Source organism: Salvelinus namaycush, chromosome 36, assembly GCF_016432855.1.
Source record: "Salvelinus namaycush isolate Seneca chromosome 36, SaNama_1.0, whole genome shotgun sequence".
In the NCBI taxonomy this organism is placed as follows: Eukaryota; Metazoa; Chordata; class Actinopteri; order Salmoniformes; family Salmonidae; genus Salvelinus; species Salvelinus namaycush.
The window spans coordinates 8,909,673-8,929,362 of NC_052342.1; the positions used below are offsets into that span (position 1 = coordinate 8,909,673).

Below are 19,690 nucleotides of genomic sequence, written 5' to 3' on the forward strand. Positions count from 1 at the left end.
GAGACTGCCCGATGCCAGTTAGTGTGTTGGCTACTGTGCAACACATTAGCCTAGTAACTGAAAGACATTAAAGACATTAAAGTCATTGTTAAATCTTATAGGCTATTCTTAAATAGTTATCTTACTACCTTTTCTCATTTGTTAAAGTGGACATAATCCAGACTACTAATCCAGAGCTCAGACTAATCTAGAGATAAACTGTCCCTCGTAGTTTCGCATGGTTAGACTGACCCTGTCATGTCAATAGAGTGAATGATCTGGGGACAAACCTTAGAATTACTGTATTTCCGAAAGGCACTTGCCAGTCGGGCAAATCAGGAGTACATTTATGGTCACTTGCCCATATACATTTACATGCAGAAATTCCATAAATTGGCCGTATTTCACTTAAACGATGGGGAGAAACCAGAAAGTTTAGGGTTAGGCTACTGGAATTCTTGCAGTTTGGTTGTTTGAGTAAGGAAAACTGCCCACCTTGCTCAACTGTTCAATTTACTTGCCCCGGCCAATAGGGAAACCCTTAATGTCAATCCCTGCATAATAGGTATATACATACATACACCCACACGAAAAGACACCAACACCGTAATCATAATACTGTTATTTTAATTGTCCCACTGTTACTTTAAATGCAAGTCTTTTGTAGTTTTCTACCTTACTACTTTCTCTGCCATCATAGTTCTCAACGTCATTCGTTCTCTCCATTACAACTTTTACAAAGGTTTTATTAACAGTTTTTTTTACAAAGTGGTCATGAGCCTTCAACCGTTGTTTTATTCCCATTGACGGACATGTAGTCAAACTGTGCCTGGGAAAGAAAATGACATGTGCCAAACTGAGCAGTGCAAGAAGTGAATAGACATAAAACATGACTACATAAAGTCCTGCATAAGACATCCAAACCAGTTGCTGGTATTTTGGGGAGGGGGGGATACAGTCACATAACATGTGGCAAATGCAGTACCCTTACCCAGAAAGTACAATACAGCAGTCATGTGATGGATATGTAGACTTCATGTAGTCACACAGCTGTAAAATGTGGCTAAACAATACAAAGTAAAAAAAAAATAAAAAAAAAAAGTGGTTTTGATATGCAACTTACAAAAAAAACAATTCGATAAAAAGTATAAAAAATAGAGCACAATAAATAAAATTAATTAAGTATAGAGTTACGTTATAACCGTACCTTTACAAAATGTTTAATGTAAAGTTGTATACATAAACACACACATACATACAGAAAAAACAGAAACTATAAATCTTGGCCTAACATTTGCATGTTAACACATACTCAAACATATTGTCAATAGTACCGCTTTATAAGCAGGTCCGTCATGGACCTAACACAAACCGACTGGACCGTTTGACCACAGGTTAGATCGACGACAGAGTTCATCTTTCTACCTCCTTACAGCAAAAACAACAGACGGTTCGCTTTTCTCGGAGACGAATGAAGCTGGTGTCTAAAAGAAAGAAAAATAAACCCAAAGTAGTTTTAACTGTTAGATATAACTTCTTAAGGTCATGCCTAACTTTCCATGTTTCCTTTTGACTAAAGGAATAAGGAAAGATGATGCTCTGTGCAGTGCAAATCTGACCTCTGGTGGCAGATCCAATCATAGCTTTATATCTGATTTAATTCCTTCTGGGGTGCATCTCAAAAGTCTAGTGCCCTTCCCACCCCCCCATCTCTGTTCATTCATCTGCATTGGCGTGAAATAATTGGAGAGGAAGCTATGTAAGACTATTGAGATGCACACATGGTTTGAAAAGGACTCATTTTGTGCTTTTAGGCTCACCCACCCCATCGAGAGGGTTCCCAAATCATTAATACTGAAAGTGCCTGGCAACGGATGAGTCTTAAATCGTCCGAGGTAAAAACTCAGATATTAACACACACCCACAGAGGCTTGTAATATTTAGGAGCCCTCTCGAGGAAGACTCAAGCTTGACTCATTTCCTTACAATGTCACATATAGAAAATAATGCTATAGCAATCAAACAGACAACATACAACGTTAACCAGGTAAAAACAAAATGGAATGTAAAAATTATATAAACTCAACAGAGCCAATATATAACAACTATTTAAAATGTACAACAATGCATTTTCAAAATGATACAGCAATTCATAAAATACAGAAGAAACCCTATAGAGGCAAAGGGAATGTATTTTTTGATAAGTACCACTAGAGGGCATTACACATTCATGCTCACACATCCAGTCATAAACATGAAATATTTTTGAACGTTAACGTTTTCTGTAATGAGAGATTTGTTACTCTGCTGCCAGTGGTCTAATACTTTTTTGCCCTCTACCATTCGTTAGCCTATCTATCATAACCCCACTAATACCCATTTTTAGTGCTCATTCTACCACTTACAGCAGCTCTGGTAACTTGGTTCACCATTGAATTCAATTGGACCAATACAGATTCCGTACATTCTTGTCAAACTCTCACAGTGTAAACAACAGCTTCTGTCCAACACTGAATTGTATGTGCACTGTTGCCTCAAACGTCTCACTGAATGACATTTTGTGACGCCACCATTAGTGTAGCAGAAATAAACTAAAACATTCCATCATACACCCGACCCATGCAGCCGAGCCACAGCCCACCTGTTCAGAGGGTGTATGATGTTGTACCTCAGTCAGTGTCGCTAGAAACTACAGTCAGACAGTCGATTTGTCTGTTTCTCTATTTGTTTAATGTGCCGTTGGTTCTTTTTCTTGGCTCATCTTTTCACCCGTTCAGTCATTTCTTCTCGTATGCAGTCTTTCAGGCATTCGGTTTCTGTTGCTGTCACAGTTGCGCTGTCTGTGTTCATTTCTGTATTTCTCTTTTTTTTTTTTTTTTACATATTCATTTGTCTATTTCTTCTCATCTCTGTTCCATTGTGTCTCACTGAGTCTGTATGTTCATTGTTTAAGCTCGGTCTCAAGTCTCCAGAGTCAGAACAAGTCTCTGTGTTGCTGTTTCCCCATTGACCCGTCTTTAGCTCAGTCTCTGGGTAGGCACTCCTCCTCTGTGATCCCCTGGGCCTTAAGCTCCTCCAGAACGTTGTCCAGGTGGCCTGGGTCGGGGTAGCCATGGCCTGTTAGGTTGGAGCCAAACTCAGTCTTGTGGTGCACTTCGTTCCAGATGACCGTGTCCGACTCGCCCGTGGTGCTGGACGTGCCCACCGAGAAGATGAGCCGGCGGTCCCACGCCACCAGCAGCAGCTTCAGTACCTAGGAAAAAAAGAGTGAAAGAAAGGGATGGAAAGAAAAGTTAGCTACACAACCCAGTCATTTCATCTACAGCAAACCAGTACAAACTAGTAAACAGGAAGTCAGCTGGTGTTTACCTTGCGTCCCTTCTCGCTATCAGGGAGGTAGCAGTGTCGGGGGAATCCCCGGGCGGTGAATGGCTTGCCCGGGTTCGGGTGCTCAGGCCCCTGGGAAAAGGTGAAAGGGATTAGAATATGAATAATCATGCACAGTCAATGGGTGAATTCACGAGAACGCCCATCATCTTGTATTTACAGTACATCAGATGCGTGTAGTATGTGGATGGGCAGTAAGGTTGTTACCTGGATGCCGGGGGGGATGTTGTAGATGATGCGGATGGTCTTGCAGTCAGGGTGGCCGGGCAGCGAGTGGGGGATGACGTGGTACTCCATCTTGCCGGGTGGCTGGTTCCCAGTCTTCACGCCGTAGATGGTCTTGCAGGTAGGGCACTGTAGGCTGCCGTCCTTGTTGCCGTTGTTGTACATGGCCACCAAGCACTGCAGGTGGTACTGGTGCCCACACTGAGCCAGGCGACCAACCGACTCTGCCCGCTGGATTCCCCCAACTCCGGGGCCCTTGTATCCCGAGGGCCCAGCCAGGGCCTCCATGCAGATAGTGCAGTCCTCCTCTGGGGGGTTGCGGACCTTCTGAAGGTACCTCTTCACTACTTCCTCAGGGGTCTTGCCTGAGAGAAAGGGATGAAAGAGACATTGTTAGTGAATTAATCACTGTGACCCACATTTCCTATGTTGGGGTGTGTGTGTGTGTGTTTGCGGGCGCTACACCCACCTTTGCGAGCCTGCTTCTTGGTGGTCTTGCGGCAGCAGTGGCCGAGGCCGGGGACGGGCTTTATGTCACTCTTGCTAACGGGCGGGGGGTGGAGCACCAGCTTGGGAGGGCGGGTCAGACAGACAGGAAGTCCTGCGGCGCTCATCAGGATCCCTGTAATACCTAGAGGCAACCAGCAGTGGGAGCAATGAGACTCCACCATCACTGTCTATTGAGCTTATGCCAGGTAGACACTGGTCCATCATAAGCTACACTCATTCTCTATTTATGGGTCACATTAACAAATGAAGCCTGATTCTCTGTAACACTGTCTATCATTATTAGATAAAGTGACGTTGAGCACTAAATGACCAAAATAGGCCTAGTAAATGAAGACTGAAAATGGCTGGAGACACTGGTACAAAGTTCCCTAATAGCTTGACTAGGAAACATAGCTTCCCAGGCAGCTTCAAGCTTCTTGTTTTGATATTAAGACTTAATGGTTGTTCTTACCTGCCAACGCAGGGTGGACAGGGCTAGATCCATTGAGGTTCTTCACAGGAACCGTTGGGACACTGAAACATAAAACACACTTCAGAACACACACACACCTAGCAGACACAAAGCATTTCCCCGTAAGGTCTACCTACACCTGTTGTATTCGGCGCATGTGACAAATACAATTTGATTTGATTTTGAAACAATCACATCAGAGGTGTGTCGTCGGTAAACTTCAGGTGACCAATGACCACAGTGTCTGGTGTTTTCTGTGTCAAGGGTCATACCATGTTAGCAGGTCAAAGAGCTGTTGCTGAGCCACGTTGTTGACACGTCGCTATGCCATCCAGGACTCCCCTAGTTGTCTGCGCCATGACTGAAAACAACAACCCTCACCTGAGCCAACACTGCTTTGAGAAAACCATGAGCGCATAGATTGTTACACTTCAGAATGTTTGTTGGCCAGTCGGTCAATTTCATCTTAATTCCGATCAACTCAGGAATGGAATACCACTCCTATAGAAAAATTCCATGCCCAATATAACTGACAGGAATTGAAACAGAATTCAACAGCCAGGATTGAAATAACCCATCATTCCCTACAGCCTTCTCAATACTACAGTTATTCACATCCAACATAGTCCCACTGTCAGACAACTGAAAGAAAGACGGCTGTATCATTGTAAGCATTTGTCATGAGCCTCCACATTCTCCACAATATGATCCAAACAGAAACCGTACTGACTAGGTGTTCAATTTGATTATTGTCATCTTGACTTTGATTGTGGGGTTTATTTCCCAGCTGAAATCTGCAAACCCCTCAGGAACCAATTAAAATCGTATCCCAAAGAAGATTTTCACTATCGCTTCCCCAAACTTGAATCTTTCTCAATCCTCTCTTCAGTCTCCTTTCCAAATCTCAATAATAAATCCTCGTCGAGTATGTATATCCTCAGATACGCTGCATCTCCCTGCTCCAGTCTCCCTCTCCTCTCTCAGTCAGTAGGTGTATGAATGTCTCATATTCCTCTGGCTTTTACAGTATAGGGATTTTCCATCTGTTGACGTCACCACACTGAGATTACCTGCCAATTAGCAAGTCACAGTGCACGGCTGCCAAACAGCAGACAGACAGACACCAGCGCACACTGGAGTAACGGCATTAGCTGAGGTCACCCCCTCTAGCCTTACATGCTGTGAGGGAATGCTGTGCGTTTTCACTGAGGGATTGTCCTTGACATAAAAGCAGAGGCGTGGATTGGTATTGGGTGATTAACTGAAAGTACTTTAGGTAGAGAATATTACTTGTGACGTTTACCCCCCCCCCCGCACACATAAAACCTAAACGTGGGAAAGTTATAAAGGCTACATTTAGTCCAATGATTCAGCTACATTGTTTCAAATAGGTACTGAAAAATACTGTTCGCCCATCACCAACTTATGATATTTCTATTGTTGAAGAAAACACAGCACGGAACAACTGTGGCTCATTCGTTGTGTATAGTATGATCTCCAAGGTCTATTCCCCAACAGAAGTATTCCTCATCTGCATATTTCAAATCAGTTACACCCTCACCAGTCCCTCTTTGAACATTTTGGTAATACTTTATTCGGAAAGCCCCTTACCCCGACAGATGATCTAGCGTAGATGTTCAGCAAGCACAATTGGTTTCCTTTATCGAGTGTGTCAGCTGCAACATATTACAACAAATTTGAAAGCCTGAGTGGCTGAGGATAGTAAACCAACGATTACATGTCAACAGTAGTAGTTCAATTCGAATTCATCCAATGACAATAGTTGTTTTATCATCTGAGCATCTGTCTGGCGACTATCCAAATAAAGCGGGACCAACGTGGTCTTTCAACGAACTGAGGGTCTGGAAAGTGTACAACTGTAGGCCATATCCCAAGTAACCAATCAAGGCTAAACCCCAAAATGAACCCTGTTCCGCCGCACGACGTGGCATCCCCAACTTGGCTTACAGTTCGAGAAACACAGCGCAGTTCATTGGGTCACCGGCCTTGTGTGTGGTAAACAAGTGACTGTCTGGGTGCTCTTGCCCAGTGTTCTCTCACAGATACGAAGATGTGGACGAATGAAAAGCACCTTGTGAACTGGAGCAGACGGCATAAACACATTGGCTGTGCCAGGGAGCGGACGTGCAAGGTGTGAGATACGGAAGGAGGGAGGGTGGAGGAGAGGGGAAAAGAGGGAAGGAGGGAGGAAAATAGTGAAGGAGAGAGGGAGAGCGAAAAAGTGGGGAGGACTTGGGACTTGACTTATGGATGAGGGGCAGTATTGAGTAGCTTGGATGAATAAGGTGCCCAAAGTAAACTGCCTGCTACTCAGGCCCAGAAGCTAAGATATGCATATTATTAGTAGATTTGGATAGAAAACACTCGGACGTTTCTAAAACTGTTTGAATGAGGTCTGTGAGTATAACAGAACTCATGTGGCAGGCAAAAACCTGAGAAAAAATCCATCCAGGAAGTGGGAAATCTGAGGTTTGTAGGTTTTCAAGTCTTTGCCTATCCAAGATAGTGTAAATTTGGTCCGATTGCACTTCCTATGGCTTCCACTAGATGTCAACAGTCTTTAGAACCTTGTTTCAGGCTTCTACTGTGAAGTGGGAGCGAATAAGAGCTGTTTGAGTCAGGGGTCTGGCAGAATGCCATGAGCTAAATCATGCATGCGGCCGTGAGAGCTAACTGCGTTCCTTTTCATTTCTAAAGACAAAGGAATTGTCCGGTTGAAACATTATTGAAGATTTATGATAAAAACATCCTAAAGATTGATTCTATACTTCGTTTGACATGTTTCTACGAACTGTAATATAACTTTTTTGACTTTTCGTCTGGACTAAGTGTGCCTGCGCCTCATGAATTTGGATTTGTGAACTAAACGCGCGAACAAAAAGGAGGTATTTGATCATAAATGATGGACTTTATCGAACAAAACGAACATTTATTGTGGAACTGGGATTCCTGGGAGTGCATTCCGATGAAGATCATCAAAGGTAAGTGAATATTTATAATGCTATTTCTGACTTCTGTTGACTCCACAACATGGCGGGTATCTGTATGGCTTGTTTTGGTGCCTGAGCGCTGTACTCAGATTATTGCATGGTGTGCTTTTTCCGTAAAGCTTTTTTGAAATCTGACACAGCGGTTGCATTAAGGAGAAGTATATATTTAATTCCATGTATAGCACTTGTATTTTCATCAACATTTATGATGAGTATTTCTGTAAATTGATGTGGCTCTCTGCAAAATCACCGGATGTTTTGGAAGCAAAGCATTACTGAACATTACGCGCCAATGTAAACTGAGATTTTTGGATATAAATATGAACTTTATCGAACAAAACATACATGTATTGTGTAACATGAAGTCCTATGAGTGTCATCTGATGAAGATCATCAACGGTTAGTGATTAATTTTATCTCCATTTCTGCTTTTTGTGACTCCTCTCTTTGGCTGGAAAAATGGCTGTGTTTTTCTGTGTCTAGGTGCTGACCTAACATAATCGCATGGTATGCTTTCGTCGTAAAGCCTTTTTGAAATCGGACACGATGGTGGGATTAACAACAAGTTTATCTTTAAAATGGTGTATAATACTTGTATGTTTGAGGAATTATAATTATGAGATTTCTGTTGTTTGAATTTGGCGCCCTGCAATTTCACTGGCTGTTGTCAAATCGATCCCGTTAACGGGATTTCAGCCCGTCTCATCCCTATGAAGGTAACTATGTGGTTCAGTTTGATCCCTGGCTAATCTAAAACTTTAGTGCACTTTCTGGCTGATCCATTCAAGAGGCTGCTATGGTGTATAGGACACGAATAGTCACACACAGCCATAGGAAACATACAAAACCTACAAGCTCCAAAATCACACGTTGTGGGTCAGATCCTAAAACAACTGTCTGGTTCACAGATACCTGGCAATACATAGGTACCAGGACCACTGTGCCTGGACCACGTGACAGGGGAGAAGGGGGTTGACCCTGTAACGTCATCGGTTAATCTCTTGACGTGGTTGACCATGCCCAGGAAAATAAAATTCACTTGTTAACCATCGGTCATCGTCCCACCTACTCACTTCAGGTCTTCCAAGAACAACTTTCCAAACAAACACGAACAGAGTTTACAACTATGTTATGATGTGCTGAGTGAGGCTGACATAATGAATAAATTCAACGTATTGGGCCGGTTGTCCTGGACAGAGATTAAATGGTGGCGCTGAGGTTTCTTAACTCTATTTTTGAGGAAAGCGACAGCTGGTTTACAAGTGAATCTTTTGGTCCATGGGGTGTTCAACGTCAGAGATTTTTTTAAATGACGTTACACAGGTGTTTGTTTTTTCCCCTTCACATGCCTGTTCTACCTCCCTTTTAGCCCCCTCTGTGTGTCAGTGAACCTGGCATGGTAACTGTTACAGTGTGTGTGGGTCTGTGTACCAGTCTAAAGTTGTTTGTCTGCTGTGCATTACTAGAAATTATTGGGTCTTGTTACTCTGGGTACATTCGTCTGCAAAATAATTTATAATATGAATAAATAAAATAAAATGTGTATAAAATAACTTTAAACAATAACATGAATACTCAAATAATGTGGAAGAGAATGCCCCCATGTTTTGAGGAGTGTACACTGGCAAAATACTAATTTGTATGCAACTGATGAGGCTTTTAGTTCTCCTCTGGGAAGCTAATACTAGGCAACTAAATACCAAATATGCACTTTAAAATTATCTTGTTCGGTTAACAACGGTTTAGGTAAGTGCAATATTTAATAAATTCAGATTTTTGGTGAACCATCCCTTTATCTCCCAACAGTGGAGGTATAGTGTTTCACATTGACCTCTTATTCAACTGACAGGGAAGTTGATTCAATTTTCCTCCTCACCAAAAGTTCTGGCACTGGGAATACATCTACAAAGTGTCTACCTACCTAGGAAGTTTTCCTTTCCACCGTCACCCCGGCTTGTAATTTTACGGGTTAAGACTTTTTTGTTGAGCATTTTTGCCCAAATCCTAATGTAAGATCCCATGTAGTCTAGTTTTCATGTAAATCTTCCATTGAGGTTTCATGTATATCTTCTATTGACATCAATGCATGACTGGGTTAGAGCTTAGCACATGCAACTCAAGTTAGGATTCGGCCCTAAGTAATGAATGCGGGCTACTAGAAAAAAAAGCATCTCAGCCTCCCGAGTGGTGCAGTGGTCTAAGGCACTGCATCGCAGTGCTAGCTGTGCCACTAGAGATTCTGGGTTCGAGTCCAGGCTCTGTCGCAGCCGGACGCGACCGGGAGACCCTTGGAGCGGTGCACAATTGGCCCAGCGTCGTCCGGGTTAGGGGAGGGTTTGGCCCGGCAGGGATGTCCTTGTCCCATCGACTACTAACGACTCCTGTGGCGGGCCGGGAAGAGTGGCAGACACAGTCGCCCGGTGTACGGTGTTGTTTCCTCTGACACATTGGTGCGGCTGGCTTCCGGGTTAAGTGGGTATTGTGTCAAGAAGCAGTGCGGTTGTGTTTCGGAGGTCGCATGGCTCTCGACCTTCGCCTCTCCCGAGTCCGTACGGGAGTTGCAGCGATGAGACAAAACTGTAACTGCCAATTGGATACCACGAAATTGGGGAGAAAAGGGGTACATATTTTTTTGTTTTATAATAATAAAAAATAAAAAATTAAACATCTTACTTGATACTTGATTTAACTTCTGAGACAAACGACACCGAGAAACAATTGAAGATAATTTTGTCAAGTGAATTCTTCTGGAAGCCACAAGAAATACCTAAAAGCTGCCCTCTCATAAAACTGTATCACTTGACAAAAATGATAATTGAAAAGTAATTCATAATTAATAAGCAAGTTATCAACAATTCCTGGCCCCAAACAAGCTAGTTGTCCACAAATAGCTGACCCTCCACAAGCTGGCCTCCCACGAATACATCTCTCAGCCTCTGACACCAGACTTCAATAAGCTGTCTGTCTGGTATAGCTCTGACGACTCAAACTGAATTCTTCCTCTGCTCTATGTTCGCTACATACTTCAGTCAGACTGCCATCACTGAAGTCGTTTGTGGTGACGTCAAAATGAGGGGTACAAAGCAAAGTCATCAACAATTGGATAATCTCTAACCAATATACACTGCTCAAAAAAATAAAGGGAACACTTAAACAACACAATGTAACTCCAAGTCAATCACACTTCTATGAAATCAAACTGTCCACTTAGGAAGCAACACCGATTGACAATAAATTTCACATGCTGTTGTGCAAATGGAATAGACAAAAGGTGGAAATTATAGGCAATTAGCAAGACACCCCCAAAAAAGGAGTGATTCTGCAGGTGGTGACCACAGACCACTTCTCAGTTCCTATGCTTCCTGGCTGATGTTTTGGTCACTTTTGAATGCTGGCAGTGCTCTCACTTTAGTGGTAGCATGAGACGGAGTCTACAACCCACACAAGTGGCTGAGGTAGTGCAGTTCATCCAGGATGGCACATCAATGCGAGCTGTGGCAAAAAGGTTTGCTGTGTCTGTCAGCATAGTGTCCAGAGCATGGAGGCGCTACCAGGAGACAGGCCAGTACATCAGGAGACGTGGAGGAGGCCGTAGGAGGGCAACAACCCAGCAGCAGGACCGCAACCTCCGCCTTTGTGCAAGGAGGTGCACTGCCAGAGCCCTGCAAAATGACCTCCAGCAGGCCACAAATGTGCATGTGTCAGCATATGGTCTCACAAGGGGTCTGAGGATCTCATCTCGGTACCTAATGGCAGTCAGGCTACCTCTGGCGAGCACATGGAGGGCTGTGCGGCCCCACAAAGAAATGCCAACCCACACCATGACTGACCCACCGCCAAACCGGTCATGCTGGAGGATGTTACAGGCAGCAGAACGTTCTCCACGGCGTCTCCAGACTCTGTCACGTCTGTCACATGTGCTCATGTGCTCAGTGTGAACCTGCTTTCATCTGTGAAGAGCACAGGGCGCCAGTGGCGAATTTGCCAATCTTGGTGTTCTCTGGCAAATGCCAAACGTCCTGCACGGTGCTGGGCTGTTAGCACAACCCCCACCTGTGGACGTCGGGCCCTCATACCACCCTCATGGAGTCTGTTTCTGACCGTTTGAGCAGACACATGCACATTTGTGGCCTGCTGGAGGTCATTTTGCAGGGCTCTGGCAGTGCACCTCCTGGCACAAAGGCGGAGGTAGCGGTCCTGCTGCTGGGTTGTTGCCCTCCTACGGCCTCCTCCACGTCTCCTGATGTACTGGCCTGTCTCCTGGTAGCGCCTCCATGCTCTGGACACTACGCTGACAGACACAGCAAACCTTCTTGCCACAGCTCGCATTGATGTGCCATCCTGGATGAGCTGCACTACCTGAGCCACTTGTGTGGGTTGTAGACTCCGTCTCATGCTACCACTAGAGTGAGAGCACCGCCAGCATTCAAAAGTGACCAAAACATTAGCCAGGAAGCATAGGAACTGAGAAGTTGTCTGTGGTCACCACCTGCAGAATCACTCCTTTTTTGGGGGTGTCTTGCTAATTGCCTATAATTTCCACCTTTTGTCTATTCCATTTGCACAACAGCATGTGAAATTTATTGTCAATCAGTGTTGCTTCCTAATTGGACAGTTTGATTTCACAGAAGTGTGATTGACTTGGAGTTACATTGTGTTGTTTAAGTGTTCCCTTTATTTTTTTGAGCAGTGTATATCAAAGCCAATGACGAACTTTCAAAACGCTGCTTTACCCACGTGTGTCCTGACTCTGGCCCAACCCATCGGTTTCTGGGACCAATCAGACGGTCTAGAATGTATTTCCATTCTAGAAATCACCGGGGAGGTACTCTGATCCGGATTCAATGCGGAGAGAAAACTAACGTCCGTGGGCGTGGCTCTTGGCCGGAGCAAGGCGTTTGGGTAGCCAGGCAACAAGTCCTCAGCTCTTCACAGTGAGTTGGTCACGCGGCGAACAATGCCCTCTAGTGTTAAGAGGAGATCATTGCTAGACTCCCTCACTACTCTCACAATAACACATTATTCACACAGAGCCAGTAACTGTGTCAATATTGATACTCGCTCTGCGAGCATATGCTCGGGTGGCAACTCATCTATATGCATGTGTGGATTACCGAAGTAACTGCTACCTCGCTTAAAAAAAATTAACTCTATCTACCTCTGTTGTCCTTTACCAGGACCCCATTCCACACAGTCTTTTGCACCCAATCCCTCTATGCACAGATTTGAAAACCTTAGACAGGAGATATGGCGCTATTATCACATTGTTTAAACCTCTCCTATCCTTTCCGATCTACACAAGTGCTCGCTTGGGTAGTGGCTCAGTATGGCATCACCCCAAGACCTTAACCCTAGACCCTTTTCATTGGTCCCTCTGAAAGGATAGGGTTGGTGAAAGCAATATGGTAGTTGTCGAAAACCGAGTCCCCCAGGCACTGGGCACACAAACTGAGACGCTGCCTTGTGTCTACAAGACTGGAGCCGTCTGCCTCCAACAACCCCCCCCCCCCCCCCCCCCCCCCCCACTTTCCCAATCCCTCCTCAACCAAACTTCCCCTGTCAACAGGTCTCATGTCTCCAAATCATCCCCACCCCCATATATCAATGTCACATTCATTCTCGGGGCCAACTCCCCAACAAATAGTCCCATAGGACATAGTGATGCAGCTTTGCCTTCTCAGGGTAACAATTGGGACAGCAGTCACTACAGCTTTGAGTTCCCCTCGTACCCCCAGCCCTGAGAGCCCCCTGCCTCTGTCCGTGTCCCAGCATTGTTTTGGAAATGGGAACCAGGCCTCGGGCTGTGCCCACAATGGTTGCCACGAAGACCGCACACATACACACCAGCGGGGGCAGAGGAGCCTCTAAGAATGAGAATAGGCCTGGGAACTGGGTGTGTAGGGAGGATGTCAGTATTACAACAGTAGCACTAAGCATGTCATGAGAGTACTGGGGAGGTTGTGTGTGGGTGTGCGTATGGGGGGGGGGGGGGGTCAATCTATGCATGTTATGAGAAAACTATGCTTACCCCAACCCCCCCCCCCCCCTCCCTCCTCTCAAATTCTAACTGGGTGAATCAAATCTGAGTGACACAGCGTGGCGTATTTGATATGAATGCGTTATGGAATTTCACATAGAAATGAACCAGCTAACAGAATGTGTCATAGGGATTAAAGGTTTATTAATGCTAATGGGGTGTTAATGTCAGATATGGGCAGTGATTATGGAGGCATGTCTTCGCCAGTGGAAACGCCTTGGATCAAAATGTTTAAATTCCTCGTCTATCCTTGTTTTTCCATACCTTGTGTTGTGTTTTTCTGCGAGAGACAAGTCTATGTCGGGCGTAGTCCATCGTGTTTTCGGATTGGGATTAACCATTGTATAGGCTACATAACATCACTAAATCTCTTTCTCAACACTGAAATTCCCTTGTCTTCAGAAAGAAAACTTTCTTTAAGCACTGTTTGGCACGATATCCAGTACACAGATTGAGCCCAGTTCTGATATCGGTTCAAATGGAGACATAACTATGTATTAACAACATGTTCTTGTCCATCTTGCAGGTTGTGTAGATCAATGTTTGGGTCACAACTGACTTGTTTCGGGTTATGGCAAGAGACTGGACTGTCAAAGTAGACAGACAATTCTCGCAGCACAAAAACGTTTCAAAACCACTAGATGTGCATGATATTGAGTGTGCTTGCTTGTGGCATTAGATATCATATCAGATAGACATGTGTAGAGATATTCGTCATAAAGGAGGTACACAGGAGGAGAATTTTTGTGAACTGTAGTGACATAACAGCTGGAGCAGTGACTCACCCGGAGGCGATGAGGGCTCTGGACTGGGCCATGGCGATGCGCTGCAGGGCGGGTCGGCTGAGCCCGGCAAGGCTGGCACGAGGTGGCAGGGGGGCTGCACAGGCTGCCGCTGCTGAAGACACGGGCCCCAGGACACGGGCGGAGGGTGAGGGGGTGCAGGAGGAGGCTGCCGTGGAGATGAGAAGAGGGGCCGGCGCGGGCATCGACGGAGGGCCGGAGGATGCCATGGAGAAGGAAGAGGAGGGAGGAAGAATGACACCGGACGCGATGGAGGAGGGCGGAGGCGGTGGAGGAGGCGGAAGGGGGGGTAGAGGTGGGGGAGGGGGCCGGGTAGAGGTGAGGGAGAGTGCGGCGGTGGCCGAACCCAGGAGGGAGAGCGAGTGGGCGAAGCCGCCGCCGACCCCTACACCACCGCTAGCCCCGCCCGCGGACGTCCTGTGGGGGGACAAGGACCTGGCCATGGAGGAGGGGGGGCGGGGGAGAGTCAGCGAGTAAGACCCCCCCATGGCCGAGTAACCACCACCTAGTTTGGGGCTGGGCGGCTTGTTCTGAGGCGGCCTCCTGCCCAGGGTGTGAGCGGTCGCCATGGCGCCTGCCTTGACGCTCAGGACCAGCATGCATTGCTGACAGGCGCAGGGCTGGCCCAGCGATGTGATGGCAGAGGCCGGCAGGGCGCCGCTGGGGTAGGCGCTACCGTTCCCCATGCCCACTCCGGAAACCCCCACCCCCGGCAGTCCTCCAGGGCTGGGTCCCCAGGCGTGGTGTGTCTTGGGAAGGGGCCCCGACACCAGAGGGTAAGCCAGGTCGGAGCGGCGCTGGATGCGGCGGCAGCGCTGCGTCTGCCCGTTGATCTGGGTCATGCTCTGAAAGTCGATGAGGTAGCAGAAGCCCAGTGGCGCCAGGTCCAGCCAGGGCTGCTGACGGTCGCGTGCTGCCTGGATGGCGATGCCCACCTCTGTGTCGTAGGCTGTCCACGAGCCTGTGTCGTTCTCCCACTCCCACAGCCAGCCCTGGCCCGGCGCCGACGTGGGGTCGTAGAAGCTGCGACGCACCGGTCGGAGGGTACCTGGGGTAACGGTAGAGAGACGAGGGTCACGCCACAGAACTACAGAGAGGGGAACACAAGAAGGACCTGTTCCAGAAGACCTTTCAACTAACCACATTCAGTCATAACACAACACCGATGACATTTGTTCACAACACCGATGACATTTGTAGCACAGTGCAGTAACAGACATACATTGACACAAATGACTATTGATATGACCTGTTCAAGTGAAAGAAAAGCACGAATAAAAAGTTATGTTTTTTAAAATTAGGCTTGGTTGACAGCACCTTTTTTGTTGGTCTATCTAGAACCAAAAAGGGTTATTTTTACCTGGAACCAAAAAGGGTTCTCTTATGGAGCCAGCCGCAGAACCCTTCTGGAACCCTTTTTTCTAAGAGTGCAGATGAGCTAAATGTTCTGTAGGCCCTGCTGTAATAATTGTTGTAGACAAGCAAATTACACCACCACCAAATTTGATCAATCGGTGTGTGCTCGCTAAGAATTTGGGCAAACAGGCTAACAGGTTGCCCCTGGTAACAGCACACCATGTTCTGGATTGTGATTGGTTGCTGGCCTTGGTTGGGCTCAGAGCTGCTCAGAGCTGGTCATGTTTGCTTTCCTAGTCCAGAGACTTAACTCCAAGAATGTTCAAAAAACGTTCAGTCCATATCAACTGTCGTCCTATTACCTGGGATTCAAAGAATTTCTAATCCTGGGTTTAACTCATTTATACTCCCAAAAAGTCTTATTAAAGTGAGCATGACTGGTAGACAATGAAGGACGGTTGCTTTTTTAACGAACAACACGTTTTGAGAGAATAAATCCGGAGTGCTTGAGATGCCAAGCTGCAATAGAAAACGACATCTTTAAATAAGAAGACATAAACCAATATCAATGTATCTATAAACACAGTTTTCTGTTCAAAACAATAGGGTTTGAATGTAAAGTATACATGAACATACTTATTGAATTATGTAATAGACATATAACAATGCCTGGAATGCATCAGAGTCATTTTTTCATCGTATCTGAACTCAACCAAACTACCCCCTTTTCTCTCAATGACCTCAGACTTCTGCAATTCATCTCACCTCCCTCTGGTTTTGGGACTGGGGCACCCTACCCCCTCTCTCCCCACAGCTATCCCCGTCTGGGAAGCAGGCAAACCGCACAAAAGTGTTTGTCAGCCAAAGTTTTGAAAAGGGCGCCAGAGTCAAAGTTAGACGTCTGACAATTCTTCCCTTTGTGTTGTCGCCCACTTTCCTCACTTCATTGTGTGAAGACGTCTCTCTGTCTGGAGGGCTGAATACATTCAGCCATAGCATTAACAGCCTTATTATGAGGCACATAAGGGAAAGTTTTGGGGTGAAGTTCAGATAGCCAGTCATAGGTGAGAGTAAATACAGTAGTTTTACTTTGGATATTTGCTGCTCACGAGAAAGCATGTGAGATTTGCAGTTGCACTGTGAATGTGAACCCAATCCGGGATTGGAGGCATTTGTACACATGGTTTGGGTATGTGTCATGAAAGAGTGTGAGAAAGTAGTGTGTAGGATACACACTTTTGATTTCAAGAACAATGTTCTTGAGATCAAAAGGGGAACAAGCTAAAAATCGATGCCAATTTTCCCTCAACATTCATCTTTATTCATGATCATGTTTTGCATAATAACTCATAATGAGAACAGCTCATCCATAACTGTGCCCTACATATACTGTACATGTCCACTCACACACAACAACCACCCAGCACATTTGGTTCCTTGGAAGTTGACAGCACATATATTTTTGATTTCACATTGGTTGTGGGAACAAAGCCATACGTTTCCTGACCGGAAAATGTAGAACCCTCTGTGGAAAGAGCTTCACATGGAACCAAAAAGGGTTCAACCTGGAACCAAGAAAGGTTCTCCTATGGGGACAGCCGAAGAACTCTTTTGGAACCCTTTTTTCTAAGAGTGTGCCATGACATCATGCTGGCATGCTGGAATCTAAAAATAAATATATGGAAATATGTGTAAAGCAACTAAATTGGGCCTGGAAAACTGCACTTAAGTGTGCTCAAACAGTTGTCACTTATCAGGGGCCATATGTATCAAGCGTCTCAGAGTATGAGTGCTGATCTAGGATCAGGTCCCCTCTGTCCATGCAATCTTTTTTTTATTGTGATCTAAAAGAACTGATCCTAAATCAGCACTCTTATACTGATACACTTGATACATACTGCCTGTGTAGTCTACGGTAGATACAGTAAGACTGGAAGGTGGTTCGTCTTCTGCGCTCACTACCTCAAGGGTTGTGAGCGTACAGTGTGTCACTGCCCAGCTAGCACGTAACGTTCTGAGAACCATATGTTTCTTAGTGTTTGGTGAGAGCGTGGTTGTCCTATGGTTATTTTGCTTACAACTTTACCGGAATGGTGCAGGATAGTTGCTTGGCTTTGGAACATTCTACGCTCATTTAAGGAACTTGACAACAACAAAAAAATCTTGGTACTTTTAGGTTCTAGATAGACAGACTCTGGGGGGGAAAAGGTGCTATCTATCTATCTAGGCTACTCTTCTGCCCCTACCCATGCTATGCAGATCCAAAATCGAAAAATGATAACAATGATAATGCTGAAAGACTCTTATGAAAGAATGTTTTGTGAAATGCAAAACACATGATCATGAGAAAAACAAAAAATAAGCTCTGTGTTTGGGATAATGGAGGCAGTTAACAAACAAGGCCTTGAAAAATATATGTGAACTATACACACAACTATACATGCACACATAGGCTAGTCTGCATAAGATGCGGTAGCCTATCAAACAAGAACATAAAGGCTGTTATTAAACCATATTATTTTGGTTCTACGGGGTAACTGGATAGTGCAGGCTATTGTACTGATATGTTGTAGGCCTATGCTACATTATCAGTTTCACTGCGGTAATAACACTGTAATAGCATAGCGCCTATATTCACATTCCCTCAATACACATTTGTCATGGTCGTCAGTCACATGAGTCTTACCTGTATCTTGTCGGAACTGGTGCATGGAATGCAAGTCGATGATGTAGGGCGAGAGGCGAGAGTCCACCTGGCCTAAGACAACACTACCACCCCGTGGGTCGTTGCGGATGACTGCCTCGATGTGGTGAGAGACGGCCGGGCTGTAAGGCCGCCAGCGCCCGTGCTCGTTCAGCCATTCCCATACCACCACGGCCGACGCTAGTAACATCCTACGCCTGCAAAATAGAATAGCACAAATGCATTTTTAGGTGGTTTTCTTTTGAATATGTCCCATTTTACGTACATATCCATGCGCAGCTGCATCCATCTTGAGCCATTTGCAAGCTAGGATAGGCTATTGAGATATATTTAGCCTATAATAACAGCGTAGCTCTGTCAACCTGTAAGTGGCGCCTACCTTCCATGTTGATATTCTGTACAGGTGCAACAATAATTCGTTTCTTTGTTCAAGCGAATCAATACATCATTAAAATCGTTGTTCTTGGGCAGGGGGGGGGAAACAAACAGGTTCCTTGCATTTTAGCCTGTATTCAGAAAAATGGCGTGTAAATCATTTCTATGGCACAATCAGTTTTGGTGTGTGAAGATGCTGTGGTGGTGTGCTGAAATGATGGGATGGATAGGCTACATCATACATCGACAAAGTGATTTACTGTAACAAGTGGTTTCATTTTGCGACAATGTAGCCTATATGAATTTCTCATGGTATTATTTTAATACAATGTAACAGATACGCAGTGAGCTTCCACTGGTCACTGTAAAGACAAAAAATCCATGAACTGTCGAGAGTTCCACGGCTTTATTCCACTGTATATCCTTAACATTTTAGGAATATTGGTTTATTTGTAGGTAGGATACAGCCTAAAGTAAATCAATATAGACATATTTACCAATGCCGGATACTTTTAGTTCGCCTTCCGTAGGCTAACGTTACCTCCAATCAAAGCCAATCCAGTGTAGGCTAGGGTTTTCTTGGTTTAGCTACTATCCATCTCGTTATGTTAGAAAGTATTGCCTATAGTAGTGCAAATCCAAGGCTGTTGTTGCGAGAAAATGTGTTTAGGCTATTTGTTTGAATCTCCGCGAAAGCCTGCATAGCCATATCGTGCAATTGGTCCATGATGTGTCTTGGTTTTATGAGTGGGTTGCATTTAAACGCGAGGAACAACTAGAAATAATTCCGTGGGCCATTCCCGGTCAAAAATAATTTTTTTTACAAAATGTTGCCATGAGTGCGTTGACAAG

At 45.2% G+C, this 19,690-nt stretch overlaps 1 protein-coding gene across 1 annotated transcript; it reads right to left on the minus strand.

The window, feature by feature from the left end:
• Window positions 1–609: 609 nt before the first annotated feature.
• Window positions 610–19,672, minus strand: LOC120030334 (E3 ubiquitin-protein ligase DTX1-like). Its single transcript, XM_038975708.1, has 8 exons — window positions 19,336–19,672; window positions 18,446–18,660; window positions 14,386–15,451; window positions 4,553–4,614; window positions 4,061–4,222; window positions 3,574–3,956; window positions 3,349–3,438; window positions 610–3,232 (listed from the first exon to the last, which is right to left on the minus strand). Exons 2-8 carry the CDS (start codon window positions 18,651–18,653, stop codon window positions 3,002–3,004), a joined length of 2,202 nt encoding a protein of 733 aa, XP_038831636.1. The 5' UTR covers window positions 18,654–18,660; window positions 19,336–19,672; the 3' UTR covers window positions 610–3,001.
• Window positions 19,673–19,690: the final 18 nt, after the last annotated feature.

Bases quoted from the DNA above. Each gene is read 5' to 3' on its own strand.
- LOC120030334 (XM_038975708.1), bottom strand. From the start codon at position 18,653: ATGTTACTAGCGTCGGCCGTGGTGGTATGGGAATGGCTGAACGAGCAC. The intron at 15,452-18,445 runs GTAAGACTCATG...CCGTTACCCCAG, and splicing joins CCAGTTCCGACAAGATACAG to GTACCCTCCGACCGGTGCGT. The intron at 3,439-3,573 runs GTAACAACCTTA...ACCTTTTCCCAG, and splicing joins ACATCCCCCCCGGCATCCAG to GGGCCTGAGCACCCGAACCC.